This window comes from Corylus avellana, chromosome 7, assembly GCF_965113065.1.
Source record: "Corylus avellana chromosome 7, dhCorAvel1.hap1.2, whole genome shotgun sequence".
Lineage (NCBI taxonomy): Eukaryota > Viridiplantae > Streptophyta > Magnoliopsida > Fagales > Betulaceae > Corylus > Corylus avellana.
In genome coordinates, this window is record NC_142496.1 from 2,302,377 (window position 1) to 2,316,068 (window position 13,692).

Here is a 13,692-nt window from a genome sequence, read left to right on the forward strand (position 1 = left end):
GATTGGTAGAGGCTTAGTAACGGTCAATACAATTATATTAAAAAATAAATCATATTTATAAAAATATGAGAATTTTAAAAATTTGAGTCTTCTGAAAATTTGGTGAGTATGGGTGTGAACAGCAAAAGGTTACCTAATTTTAAAAAGTTCAATTATAACTTAATTAGTCTTTATGGAAATTAGCGCAAATGTAGCTAATACTTTTGCTGCATCATTACAAATAGTATTAAAAACCTAATAATACTAAGCAGTGTTGACTTTGAAGCACTGCATGACATGAACCTGTCGTATTACGTTTTTTAAATGAGAAATGCTAAAATTTAATAAACCTCCACATTTTGCATTTTTGCTCATCAAAATCCTAGGCGGCAAAGGGCACATGCCCTAAGTTGATGGCACAGGGCACTTTACCACTTAGGATTTTGATGGACAAAATGTGAGAGTTTTATTAGATTCTAGCCTATCTCTTTTTAGATACTCCTTATTCAAACAAGAAAGTCGAATTGTCGGAAAACATGTTAAACCACTGGAAAATCACCAAAGAACCATAAAATAAACTGATCGTTTGCAAGAATTGTACAACTACTACAAGTAGATAATAGAGCACGCTCTTCATAGAACATAAAGAAGGCATGTAACAAAAGGAGCTTCAACAACTAATACAAAGATTTGTACATGGGTCTTAAACAGGATTCTTCATCAAAACAAATTTCCGAATCCCATGACTCCCCAGGTTCAAGTAAAAGACGATCGCTTCATTGGAGACATCAGATTATATTCAACAGACAGTAAGTATTCAATGCAAGAGAGAGAGAGAGAGAAATTGCGATCTAGTCTGATTCTTGCAATTATGGAATAATAAACAAGAGAACTATCTAGATGGACTCTCACCATCTTCTTCTGAAATATTAAACAAGAACTTTGGGAGGGATGCAATTCGAGGGAGATGAAGCAGGAGGTCCCCAAATGAGTCTTTCCTTGACATAGCTGATACCTGCTTGCTGCCAGATACATCCCTTGTATCCTGGTCAGAAACTTTCAAGTCAGCTCTATATTTATTATCATGTATTTGTTCCGAGTTGTGCTTAACTTGAACGCCCGTTCCACCGTCAGGTCCCTCCGCACAACTTTCCCCGTTATCCGGTGAACTCTGAACTGTGGTATTGTCCTTCTGCAAAAGGCAGCAGAGAGAATTGACCCTTGACATGAGGGATTTCTCATCAGAAGCAGCGGCAAATTGATTGTCATTGAGCAGGTACTGAGCAATGTCCTCAAGTATGCCTGGGTATCCTGAACCTTCTTCATCGGCGGCGGGCAGATTACCAGAAGTCATCTGTTCTGAAATACAAAGTCCAATATGGTTCACTAGATCACTCATTGACATGGATGGATGGAGCCCACCCAATTTTATCTGGTTCCAGTTTCTTGAACCCGCAGAATCAACAGCTTCAGAATTACCTTCAATTGCACGAGTGTCCATCACTAACATGAGAAAGTTAATCAATTAACGAATGGACGACATGAGGCAGACTATGTAATCAGTATTACTTGTAGTCCATAATAATACCAAATATCCTTCTCAAGGTATGAAATTTTTTTAGTGCAAAAATCCTCGGGCTAAGAAAAAGTCTAGTATCCAGAAACATCAACAGGATTAAAAGGAGAACCAAAGGCCTTTCCGCTACAAACAGTTCTCAAGTTTGAAACATAGTTGAAATGATTAGACATTAAAGTTTAAACATGTGAACTGTTTGACAAGCCCTGGTAGTTCGAATTTATTCAGTATCAGTGTATCAATTTCCTAAGCTCTATGATAACTTAAGATTGTAACTTCAATAAATATTTAAGACATCAGAATCATCGTAAGAAGCATTATCGATTACCACAAGGTTGAGACCAAAAAACTTTCCCACCACAGTGCATCAAAAGCAGCAGAAAAATCTATTGCTGTTCAAAATCATGCCATGATCTGATAATGCCCACAGCTAAATTGCAGAAGGAAAAAAAAAAAAAAAAAACAGTAAAAAGCTATCAATCAGCATGCTCAAAACAACGCTCAAGCTTGCCATTGTACCTGAACTGGGGGAAGGAGCCTCTCGTAAACGATTTTCCGACAGCAAACCAGCAGAATCCTGTTTTTGCTCAATCTTCAATGAAGATGACTGTGTGGCAGTTGGTGAAGCTACATCCTGGAAACCAGACACAGATGCCCTACGACTATCCACTTGATCAAAACTATGGTCTTTAGATTCTTCAGTGTCTTCAAATACAGAAGACCGCTGTTCAAAGTATGGTGAATCCAAAACTATCTCTGGCTGTTGGCTTAAGAAGTTGAGGCGCATATCACACTGGATAAGCTTTTCAAAATGCTTGGTTAACAACCCTTGTGGGCATTGCAGAAAATGTTGCCTACAAAACAATAACATCAAAATTAACCATCAAACTAAAGTCTCACAAACTGAATACCCAAACACATAATTGCATCTTTAAATAGAAGGGTTGAAGATTCATGCATAAGGTTGTCATGCCACAAATGATAAAATGTAGAATCTGATATATTAAAAAAGGGACTTTCAATGAGACAGGTAACTTTTAAGAGTTCTATATGCATCATAATGAACATATATGTTCTCTAAAGAAATGAAACTGCAAATGTGCAACTGGAACAAATGGCTTTTACTATAAACGCTTCCTCTTGTTTTTGGCATAAAGCAAAAGAAATACTTCAGATATGCACAAAGAGTTAGGAAAAACACCAAGATTGCAACATGTACTATGCCATGGGCTGAAGAAAAGAAATTTCTAAAAAAAAATTAGTTGCATGCAGCCAGGGCTGCACTACCTGAAAGCTAAGCAGGAGATATACATACAGAACCTGATAACAGTGTAGTGCCATGGCAAATTCTTCGTGCCATATTGGAAAAAGTATGGAAATAGATTGGAACATCATCCAGCAAACTATAAGCTTCCTGGAACAACCTAAGTCCTCGGAAGACTTTCTAGCTAAGTCTTACTTATCAAAAAAAAATATAAAGAGAGAATATGAAAGAAATCCGTACTATTACCTTTGTATGCTAGCCTGCCCATCCGTAAAATCTGCCGCTGCCTGCCATAAGGTATGCTTTCTAGGCTGAGGGTTGGTCTCCCTGAAGAAAAGGGGCTGTCTAGCCAGCTGCACAAGAGATCACAGGTGTCTTAGTTAACCATTTATACACATGCACACTTTAGCACCTTAATGAACATTCAAACCACCTATATATAGGCTACATACACACACACACACACACAGAGAAAGCATAAGGTCATACGTACCACGACATTAAATGAACTAGGTCCATTTTCAGGACAATGTGCCTTCAGAGCCATAATATCTGACCACTGGATTTCTATTTTACTCTTTAGACCACCTTCAAGAACTTCCCAAACAAGCTTATGCTTGGCAAAGTAACACTTTGCCACTAAATCACCTTCGTATCTTGATTTATACTGCAAAATTTAGTGTTATATGTCACATATGTCATAAAATTTTTATAATCTCAGAATGTCAGTATCGGAAAAATTTTAAAGATTTTTTCCTTCCCTTTCTTCCTTTTCATTCTTTTTATATATATATATAAAATTAAAAGAAAAGGAAAAAAAAAAAAAGAAGAAAATTACGTGAAGATACCTCCCAACTCCCAATCCTCAGAAGTGAAGCTGGAAAATTTGAAGCCTTTAGCTTGTCAGCAGGACCTGATAGAGCAGTGCCCTTAATTTCCTTTTTAGCTACTCCGCTAAAGTCTTCACTCTGCTCATCTCCTGTACTAGAAGCACTCCCTTGAGAAAGCTTCATTTGAATTAGTTCTAACAGCGATGGGCTCTTCCTCAGACGTAAACCCAAAGGGCTAGGCTCGTCAAGCGGGTTGTATTGTGAAGGAGGGATAGGGAACGCATTATTTCCGGAACTCCATTGCTGATTAGTCAACAAGCCCGTGCAGAACAAACAAATAAAAGAATCCAATTACTATGGAGAGCAATGAAGCCTCATAAAATTTTCAGGAAACCCAAATCCCACTATAGGTATTAATCTAAACAAGTCTAAGTAACCAAAAATAATTATAATCCAAATACCAAAAAAATCCAAATTACAACCAAAAGAAATGCAAGAAGCTCTATGTCTATATTGTACCCAATCCCTCCAAAAATAGATCTAGTAACGAATCTTAACCATACCTAAGTACCTGAAAGAGATCTTTTTTCCTCACTAAAACACAAAACCATAATAAATATTTTAAAAAATTTCAGCAAGATCAAGTTATATATGTCTGTTATTCAATGCAACATGATCAAAATTTTCAGCAGCATTAATATAACTTAAAAACGAATCAAAATTTTAACCTTTATAAACTAATACACAAATACCCCAAACGCGATCTCCAAGGAATCAATATATGCTCTTAGAATGGAGCTGTCATGTACTCTCAGAAAGAATTATTCTTGTAAACAAATCACATTGAATCAGCAACCCTGTCGATAATCAAATACAAAACTAATACACAAACTCAGAACTATCTTTTCTCATAGCAATATAAAAGAAACAAATAAACACACCCTAATCCGCCTTTTGATTGCCAATAAAAACGAGACTAAAAAAAAAAGGAAATTCACTTTTGAATTATTCATATTTTATGCAGTTCGGAAAATTAAGATTAAAAAATTCACTCAATACAAATTAAAATAAGGCTCGTTTTCAAATAATTCGATGTTTTCATCAGGTGTGAAATGATTAAAAATCCAAAGTTTCATCATTTCCTCACCCCTCCCCACATTTTCTTGAAAACCAAACAAACCAAAATCGATTCCGTACCTCTTGAAACGCCTGAGAAGGCCTCGAGCGCTTATTGAGCGACCCGTGCTCTTCCTCCAGCGAGTCCTCGATCTCCAACTTCACCGGAAGCTTGTCACGGCATGACGACGACGACGACGATGACGTCGTTTCAGGCTCCTGCCTGATATTCGCGGATCTCATCAACTGCACCATCCACTTTCCCCAAGCGTACGAAAACGAAATCGAAAGGAATCCAAATTCCCGAGAAACCAAATTACAACGAAACCCCTTGAAAACAACGAGCTTTTTGATCCTGAAGATTCTGAAAACCCTAGAAGACAAAGTTTGGCAAGGCTTTAACGGTGTTCGAGGGACGGCGAGCACGTGTCGTTTTGAAAGCGCGGGACTTTATGACCGAAATGACCTTTGTTTGTTATATGATTGCGACCATTATGTACGGTTGAGAATGGGCTAGTTTCGTCATTTGAGTCGGGGTTCTGTAAGCATGCGCTGGCAGACACGTATGAATTTAATGGATATATATGTGGGCCCAGGCTTGTCTATAAATGACGGCGGTTGTTGATCTGGTCTGACACGTGGCCGAAGATCCTACGGTAGCTTGTCATGCAGTAGTCTCTCTAGTCGGCGCGTGGACCGTTGAAATTGGGTGGTAGCGATATCTGAGGCGAGGGCTAGTGTAGGTTGTTACTGTGGGCTTTTTTTTTTATAGGCTAATTCATGAGAATTTTGTCAAAAAGATGGTCAGAATTTGTACTGATAGATTATTTTATTATAAGAGACATATCATAAGAATTTATAAATTAATTATGAAATCATAAGGATTTATTTCTTATAAGGTCCAACTATAATGAGCAATTTATCAATTGTTTCTTTCTTTTTAAAGCCAAGAAAACACTTATCCCAAAATGGTTAATGCATAATTGACAAGAGATTTAATACATGATTTAGCCTAATTTTCTTGTTGTATTATAACATTCTTCAAGGGATTTACTAACTTAGACTAACGTTTTAAATATTTCTAGACACGTGACATTATTTAAAATGGATTAAATGATATTTCTTCCAATTGGCTTGGAGAAAATTTCGTCTTTTATTTAATTATTTATTATTTTAACTTATATTTTTTATTTTTTAAAGGGTATACATTATCTTCCTTTTGATTGCAATTATTATGTTTTTCTTCTATTCAAAATGAACACTAATAACTTGTCACTATTATATAAAGTGAAGTCTCCTTTAGTTGAAAGGTGAAACTCTACAGCATCTTTATTTTTCCTTATTCCCCTCAAAACAAAATAAAAAAAGAGTATGGATTTGAAGAAAAAATAAATAAATGAGTGAAGGAAAACAAAAGCAAATAAAGCAATAGCCCTTTCCACTTGTTGTTGCAGAGATATTGATACAAAAATCTGCCTAGGAAACTAATAGATAGAGTTGGAGGAAATGGAATCAACCTTTCACCAATCACTCCCCCAAAAAATCATACCCCTCATACATTTTGGATATTTTATATTTCACCTTTTGTTAGTAAGGATTATGATTGATTGTGAAAGGTTTTCAATTCACCCACCTGTCAAAAACTCGTGTCCGGGTTATCCGAATATTTCGGACAGGTGAACTTTATAAAAAATTATTTACAAAATTATTAGAAAAAGACAATTGTTGAGATTTTGATCTTGATATAAAATTTTGCCGAGTATTTCGGCGGGGTGAACTTTATAAGAACTTTTACAATTATTTACGGAATTATTAGAAAAAGACAAATGTTGAGATTTTGGTTTGGTAAAAACTGCTGGAAAGGGCAAAGAGGGTAAAGAAGTGATGTAAAACTCTGCCGCAAAATAAGACTTTAGAGGGGTTGACATGATGCCTCAACCGCTACACGGAACTTGGGCGTCAATCAAGAGTAAAAAACAATCTGTCTTTTCCTTTTCCTTTTGCTGTTGCCTTTTTCAAGTAAAGAAGATCTTTGCATGAAGTCGCTTTCCACAACTCCATCTCTGTTTTAGGTAACTTTTATTATTTATTACGACTCTACACTCCACTTTACTATTGGACCTCAATAGACCTTGACATGTGAACGTAATTATTTATTATTTATTATTTATTTTGGCCTTCAATCCGGAAAAGTTGGAGTAAAAAGATATGTTTATGCCAACTCACACCTCAATTTAGTTTAAGAGTAACGTTAGAATGAGGCTGATCATTACTAAATCTTTATATATCGGTGAATTTTAAAGTTACTGTCATATTTGAAACTTATTATAAACACCTCAAAGCTTGGAATTATGCGTTTCACCATTTTAATCCTCCATGGTTCCCTCATTAAATAATCAAATTGAGTTTTGATATTGCAATTAGAGATAATTTCTCTACTTGTGTAGTTGTTTGTAGCACCAGGGTTTGCCCCCCTTGCAACCCAAACATGGGAGAAGCCTCAGCATTCTACTACTAGCTGTCTCCATATATAGCTCGTGGCCTCAAAATCAACTGAGTCATTTTGGAAGATGATTCTTTGACCGTGATTCTTGCCCACCTTTAATATTTTACTGGAAGATCGTATTATTAGTGTCAAATATCATCAGAGTGTTAACTTCCTTTTAGAGTTGGTCAGCACCCAAAATTCATAGATGGGCTAATCTTGACGCTCACAACTTAGTTCTTTGTTACCACTTGTATTTCCCTCTTCTTAGATTAATCCTTGACAGTGAAAGGATCAACGGTCATCAACCTGTGTAACTTCTTGTATATTTGCTTATCTTTAAAGAAAAAAGCAAAGACAAAAAACTTGTGGCTCACTTGTGTTTTTTATTTTATTATTATTAGTAACATAAGGGTGTGAAAACAACCCAACAAGCTCCATATACAATTGACACAGTTTTAATAAAAACAATAAAAATACAAAAAAGCCAACAAAAAAAATCCGGTCCAATAGCTCCTATGCTCACCAACGAAGAGGACTATTAAAAAAGCAGTTTATACGGCGGCAACAAGAGTTTTGTTTGTCACATATGGCTCACTAGTGTTTGGTGTATGTATCACACAATAGTTCCATCCCCCCCAAAACCTCAGTCCAGGTGATTTTGAGATTCAATTTTAGGTTACAATGTGATATCAAAAAACTTTACCAAAACTATACCACCACCGAGCGTCCCCCCTCTCATTGAGTCTTTAAAGATTAATTTTGATGTGACGATTCATCCTCTCTTCAGTGTTGCCTCGGCTGTCCTAAGCAACCATTATTCAGTGTTGCCTTCAGAAGCCTCTTTTTGGTGAAACCTTTGCAACTCTTTTTGGTATCCAGCCAGCTTTGCTCCATGGTTGCTTTTCTGTTTTGCTGACTTTCATAAGAAGCATTTCATCTTTTCCTTTTGGACCGCTTTTAAAGTCTATAGATGTGTTAACTCTCGAACACACTAGATTGTTAAATGGACTGCTTTCCACTTAGTATTTAAAAGTAGGGCTGGGTATCGGTCGGTTAAGACCGGTTAATGGACTTATCGGTCGGTTAACCGATAAGCTATCGGTTAATCAAATCTTAACCGATTACCGACCGATAAGAAGTCTTAACCGAAAATTATCGGTCAAATCGGTAATCGGTTAACCGGTCGGTTAATCGGTCGGTTAAACCGGTTTGGGTTTTGTGGGCTTTTTATTGGGCTTTTTTACTGATTGCTAATTGGGCCAAAAATTAATTTGAGAATTGCTAGATTGAGTTTTGTGGGCTTTTTATTAGGCTTTTTATTAGGCTTTTTTTTTTTTTTTTTTTTAGTTTATATTAATATAATAAACTCTTTCTCTTATTGGGAGCATCATCTGAGATTGCTCCATGAGCAGAAATGCAGAATCGATTCTATTGTTCTAGCTTCTAGAAGCCCATTTCGTTCCAATGAACAAAATATGTCAACCAAAAAATCAAGCTTTATCTGATTCAAAATGGCAAAATTGAAATTCTTCATTGGAAGGAAATTCGACGTCATTTTGGTTTTAACTTTTAATAATAAATATAAAATTTTAAAAAATTAAAAATTAAAATAACTTATCGGTCATATCGGTCATATCGGTTAACCGATAAAAAATTTTTAACCGACCGATTACCGACCGATAAGTTTATCGGTATAAAATTTTTAACCGATTACCGACCAATAACTATCGGTTACGGTTAATATCGGTTCGGTTAAAGGCGGTAAACGGTCGGTAATCAGTAATCGGTTAATCTGCCCACCCCTATTTAAAAGTTTTATCGATAATTCTCCTTTCCTTTCTTCTCTTAGGATTATGAGTGGTGCAAAGACCCTCTTTTATAATTTGTTTTTTCTTTCCCTTTTTCCCCATTCGAATCGAAAAGAAAAAATTTTGAGTTATCAAATATCTTTGGACTCAAAAGATTAATTCAATATGAAAGAATTATTAAAAAAAATAAAAATTGTCAAAAGTATAATTCTGAGCAAATTCAGAAACCATGTATAGTAAAGTTATCTTCCCTTTTCTTTAGAGCATTCCCAGCAGACTCCTTATAAGGGAGTCTGTTCCCTATGTGTAGGGAATATGTCCAAAAAATCACAAAAAATGTCCCACAGCAGATTCCCTAAATGAGCCTCAACCATGAGGATCGCTACAGTAGAACCCAAAGTATAGGGTTCTACTATTGCGATCCTTATGATTATTAAATTCAAAAAAAACATTTCTCTCTCTTCTTTACACTCTCCTCTCTCCTCTCTCTTCTTACAATTCTCTCTCCTCTCTCCTCTCATATATATAATATAATTAAAAAAATAAATATTTTAATGATATAAGGAAGCAAAAAGTAGTTTGAATTCTTAAATATAGAAAAAATGACGAAGAAGCTGCTGAAAATGCTCTTAGGCAGAGCCAGACCGACGCACTTACTCTATTATGCAGATTGAAGAAAGTTTCTGTAATCTTGATTGAAGTATTTTAACACTTTAGAAAATGGTCATGTCTGTCCCCTGTATCACAGAGAGTTGCTTTACTAATTACTAGGCCTACTTTGTTCAAGACCAGAATAGATCTATTTGCACGGATTATGCCCACTTGTCGTGCTGCAATTTTTTTTTTTTTTTTTTGAGAAAAAGGACATGACATGATAGAACTGACTATTCCATCAAAATAACATCACGAATACAATCTAGAATACTTAAGAGTCTAAGTGGCTATTTAGATATCCGCTTTAGAATTCCTTTGCCTCGCAATTTTGCATGCTATTAATGTGTTTTTAAAAAAATTGCAAAAAAAAAAATCTCATTTTAGCATACTTTTTCTAAAAAAATTGTGGTTTGAAAATGATAAATTTGCCGGTAACGAGGTATATTTTTAAAAATGCAGATTTAAAGATTAAACTGTACTTTTACTAAATGAATACAATATTTCAGTTGGCTCTTCTTCACGGACCAGAATCGGGTGCAATTATCTATACAATAGGGGCAAGTGAGCTACACACCTACTAAAGTTGCCTGGATAGTTGCTCGAGGTAACTCTGTTGATCCTAATAATATATGAACGGCCATTATCAATGTTGCCAATTTCAAAGCAAATCATATAAATTTTCATTAATTCGTTTCACTTGGCATTATCCCATCATGTGTAGAATACATGATTGCATCACAACATTTCTGAATTTTGCTTGCAAAAAGTGATACAGGATCAAAGTAACTTGGCTAAATGTATACAAGCTATTTTTCAGCTACATTTGCCAACCAGCATTTGAATGCAATAAAAGGAACCACCATTCTCTAGCAAATTCAAGTTACAAATACTGCAAGTGGTAATGGTCAAAAAAAGGGCAGGGAAGTTTTGATATGATAATAACAAGATAAAAATTCCAGGTTATGGAAAACCAACTGCACCAAACTTGCTTGAGAGGATACAATCAAAGCACTTGTCTTTTACATAAATGTGAGTAATCAACATGTTACAGACTAGATGGGCCTCCCTCATAAAATGTAAACATCATGTCTACTTTGCATTTCTATTTACTTTCAGATATGGCAAGCAACCAATCACATTGTCATAGTCACTCCGGTGGACTGGGTGCTGTGCATGACAATAAATCAAAGTGTAAACAAAGCAATTTTCAAATACTAAATCTGATAGATAAAAGAATAACACTACTTGCTTGCAAAAGAAAAGGCACCTAATTACTAGTAAGTCTAACAGTTTTTCAAGTCATTCAAAACAAAGCCATTTCATTCAATATTAAGATCCATTCTTGGTAGATTAAGGCATTTATGCAAGTTCTCTATCAAAAAGAATTTTACTCTAGTACTAAACCTTTGCAGTGAGTATCCATGTCAGAAACCAGCTCCGAGAGTGGAAATGGAATGTTAAACACAAGGAACATGTCCTAGCTACTCTTACCCACATATTTCAATCTGAGATGTTCATCTAAAAGCTTCAGTATTTCACTCTAGTGTTGGTCCCCCATAAGTAAGATCATAGGAGGGGTGGCTTGATAAAATCTTAAAATTCAGCATTTTATTTTTTAACATGAAGTGGTGACTTAGACAATGGCCCCTGGACCCCTACCTTTTTATAATTTCTTGAACAACAAATGAAAAAAATGAAAGGAAAGGACAATATGACAAGAACCAAGGTAGAAATGCACTCAATATGACAATCAATTTTCCTTTGGTCTACAAGATAAAATTCTTCACTCTACTCCTTTACAAAGTGTAACATTTCTCTCTCTATTAAAGCTTCAGGACTGAAGAACTTAACATGCCAACTTCTGAAGAGGTTACCGAACAAAGCCCATACCATCAAGGAAACTCCACACAAGAGGTGGCAAACAGAACAGATAAAAAAACACAAGAAGATAATAAAATAAGAGGCAATCCCTCATCTCTTATAATCAGTTGCATGCAGAGGAGCAAATCCTCCATCGAATTTGCCGGGAAGTTAGATCAAGAATTATGTCCAAAAGTGGGTTTCCGAGAAGCAGAGGAAATGAAGATGTTTAAATGAATTTGTTGGATAGCTAGAGGGTGTATGTCTTCTTTGTTGGTTAATGAATTCTCATTCATCCAAAAAAAAATCCCTCATCTCTTAAGTGCAAAAACCATATGATACTGCCATTGGGGAATAATTAGACGTACTCTGTTAAGCAAATGTGCTGCTTTTTTTCCCAACTTAGATGTCCAAACAAGAACTTAATCTTTTGTAAATTCAGCAATACAACGAATCTTGGAATGAACTGACAGATGATGAATGAAGATATATATAAAAAAAAAATGACAGACACGAGGCCCTTGATATAAAGCAAACACTGTGGATTATTTCCTCCTTATTCTTCAACATAGATTCATTAAGAAAACAGAAGACTAGAAAGATGTTTGGTCTCAGGGACTACTTACTACATAGTTCAAATTTCTCAAAAACCTAAAGATTTGAAATTGAATATCAAGAGTGGGTTTTTAATGAGCTTCCAAAGCATATTTATCTTCCCTACAAGAAATACAAAGAAGTATCTCAATCAGAGCATCCTCTCCTAATTAGATTCTCCACACAAATCTAGAAAATCTTTCATCACTTTTCCTTGCATACTCGTGTAATTCGCTCTTGTAATATCTATAGATGGGGGAACAAATTGGTAGCCCTTTCGTCTTATTTATTTTAACACATTACTTCAGTTCTTTTAACCCTCTTAAAGATTCAAAAAGAGGAAAGGTGATAAAAATCACTCACCTTGCGTCATCTATGTCAATTTTCGTACTTTCTTTTTTGGCCTCTTACAAGTCCCTGACATCCTCACCCCGGTTCTCCATTTAAACAAACATGATCCCACGATTATAACCAAACCACACGGCTTTTCTCTATTCTACTCTAAGTGGAACTTATTTCATTTCCTAACCAACACAGTCTCCCTATACGGCAAAATTCAAGCATACCAGCAGCCCTATCAAATCATCAATGCCTAAAAAAGAACACTTCAGTATAAGCTACGACCAATGGATAGACCTTAAGAACGAAATCATGTAAAAAGTCAATCCAGCATCAAATTTAGCCATCTTAAACAAACCTACATAAGAATTTAATTCAAGACTTCTTCTTTCCCCCCCCCCCCCCCCCCCCCCCTATATATGCAAGTATAGGGATAATGTAGGAAGAAAGCGCACCAGTTTGGAGAGTCGTAATTTCCTCTTGTTGTTCTTCTTGTACAGCAAATGTTGCTTTCCAGCTCTCCTCCGAACAATTTTTCCTCTACCCGTCACCCTAAATCGCTTCGCGGAAGCCTATTAACAAAAAATTCACCAAATAATTAAAGACAGAAAAAAAAAAAGCTCATTTTGAACTCTCATAACATGTGGGAAAGTGAAAACAACACAGAATTGCTTAGGATGTAATCTCCCAGAACTAAATTTCATTCGGGAAGTGCAAATTCAATCATGGGTCTTGTGTACTCTCCCGAGAGAGAGACCTTGTGGGTCTTCATTTTGTAGCCTTTGGCGGAGACGATAGTGAGAGAGCGAGGCCTGAGAGGGAGGGGAGTGATTGTGGAGAGCTTCTGAGAAAGAACCGAGCCGAAGAACCCAGAAAAGCTGTGCAAGGAACCGAGTCTCAGCGAGCTCCACTTGTTGCACGTAGCGAGTTGGACCGAGAGGCCGTGGGAGGCCCGAGTCGACTGAGGAGGGCGCAATGGGTAAGAAATTTTGAGATGAAACGACACCGTTAACGTTGCACAAGCCATTCTTCTGCCGGTAAAAGCTCTCTGGAGCAGAAGAAGGAGAAGAAGCAAGAAGGTGTTTGTGGTGGAGTTCGTGTGGATAAAGGCGTGGATAGATTGGGGACCTCAATCTTTCTCGGTATTTACGGGGTGAGGACAATGCGAGTTCATGTTGTCTCAT

At 36.2% G+C, this 13,692-nt stretch overlaps 2 protein-coding genes across 3 annotated transcripts; both read right to left on the reverse strand.

The window, feature by feature from the left end:
- Nucleotides 1-518: 518 nt before the first annotated feature.
- LOC132184672 (ATP-dependent DNA helicase) lies at nucleotides 519-5,171 on the reverse strand. Of its 2 annotated transcripts, none has more exons than XM_059598392.2 (6): nucleotides 4,847-5,171; nucleotides 3,668-3,952; nucleotides 3,313-3,486; nucleotides 3,066-3,172; nucleotides 2,075-2,409; nucleotides 519-1,458 (listed from the first exon to the last, which is right to left on the reverse strand). In XM_059598392.2, the coding sequence occupies exons 1-6, from the start codon at nucleotides 5,018-5,020 to the stop codon at nucleotides 872-874; spliced, it is 1,662 nt and encodes a 553-aa protein (XP_059454375.1). In that variant the 5' UTR covers nucleotides 5,021-5,171; the 3' UTR covers nucleotides 519-871. The 2 variants fall into 2 exon arrangements, with proteins under 2 accessions (XP_059454375.1, XP_059454374.1); XM_059598391.2 differs by having other exon boundaries at nucleotides 519-1,482.
- A 5,274-nt stretch (nucleotides 5,172-10,445) lies between these two features.
- On the reverse strand, nucleotides 10,446-13,683 carry PRPL35 (Ribosomal protein L35). The gene is made up of 3 exons (XM_059599653.2): nucleotides 13,266-13,683; nucleotides 12,964-13,080; nucleotides 10,446-10,882 (listed from the first exon to the last, which is right to left on the reverse strand). The coding sequence occupies exons 1-3, from the start codon at nucleotides 13,533-13,535 to the stop codon at nucleotides 10,805-10,807; spliced, it is 465 nt and encodes a 154-aa protein (XP_059455636.2). The 5' UTR covers nucleotides 13,536-13,683; the 3' UTR covers nucleotides 10,446-10,804.
- Between the last annotated feature and the right edge of the window lie 9 nt (nucleotides 13,684-13,692).

What these genes read in the sequence shown, in the direction of transcription:
- LOC132184672 (XM_059598391.2), bottom strand. Translation starts at nt 5,020, where the DNA reads ATGGTGCAGTTGATGAGATCCGCGAATATCAGGCAGGAGCCTGAAACG. An exon ending in CTAGTTCATTTAATGTCGTG is followed by an intron (nt 3,173 to 3,312) that starts GTACGTATGACC and finishes TCTCTTGTGCAG; the next exon opens with CTGGCTAGACAGCCCCTTTT. An exon ending in GGGCAGGCTAGCATACAAAG is followed by an intron (nt 2,410 to 3,065) that starts GTAATAGTACGG and finishes ATTGTTTTGTAG; the next exon opens with GCAACATTTTCTGCAATGCC.
- PRPL35 (XM_059599653.2), bottom strand. Translation starts at nt 13,535, where the DNA reads ATGGCTTGTGCAACGTTAACGGTGTCGTTTCATCTCAAAATTTCTTAC. An exon ending in ACAAAATGAAGACCCACAAG is followed by an intron (nt 13,081 to 13,265) that starts GTCTCTCTCTCG and finishes TTTTGTTAATAG; the next exon opens with GCTTCCGCGAAGCGATTTAG. An exon ending in AATTACGACTCTCCAAACTG is followed by an intron (nt 10,883 to 12,963) that starts GTGCGCTTTCTT and finishes TGTCATGCACAG; the next exon opens with CACCCAGTCCACCGGAGTGA.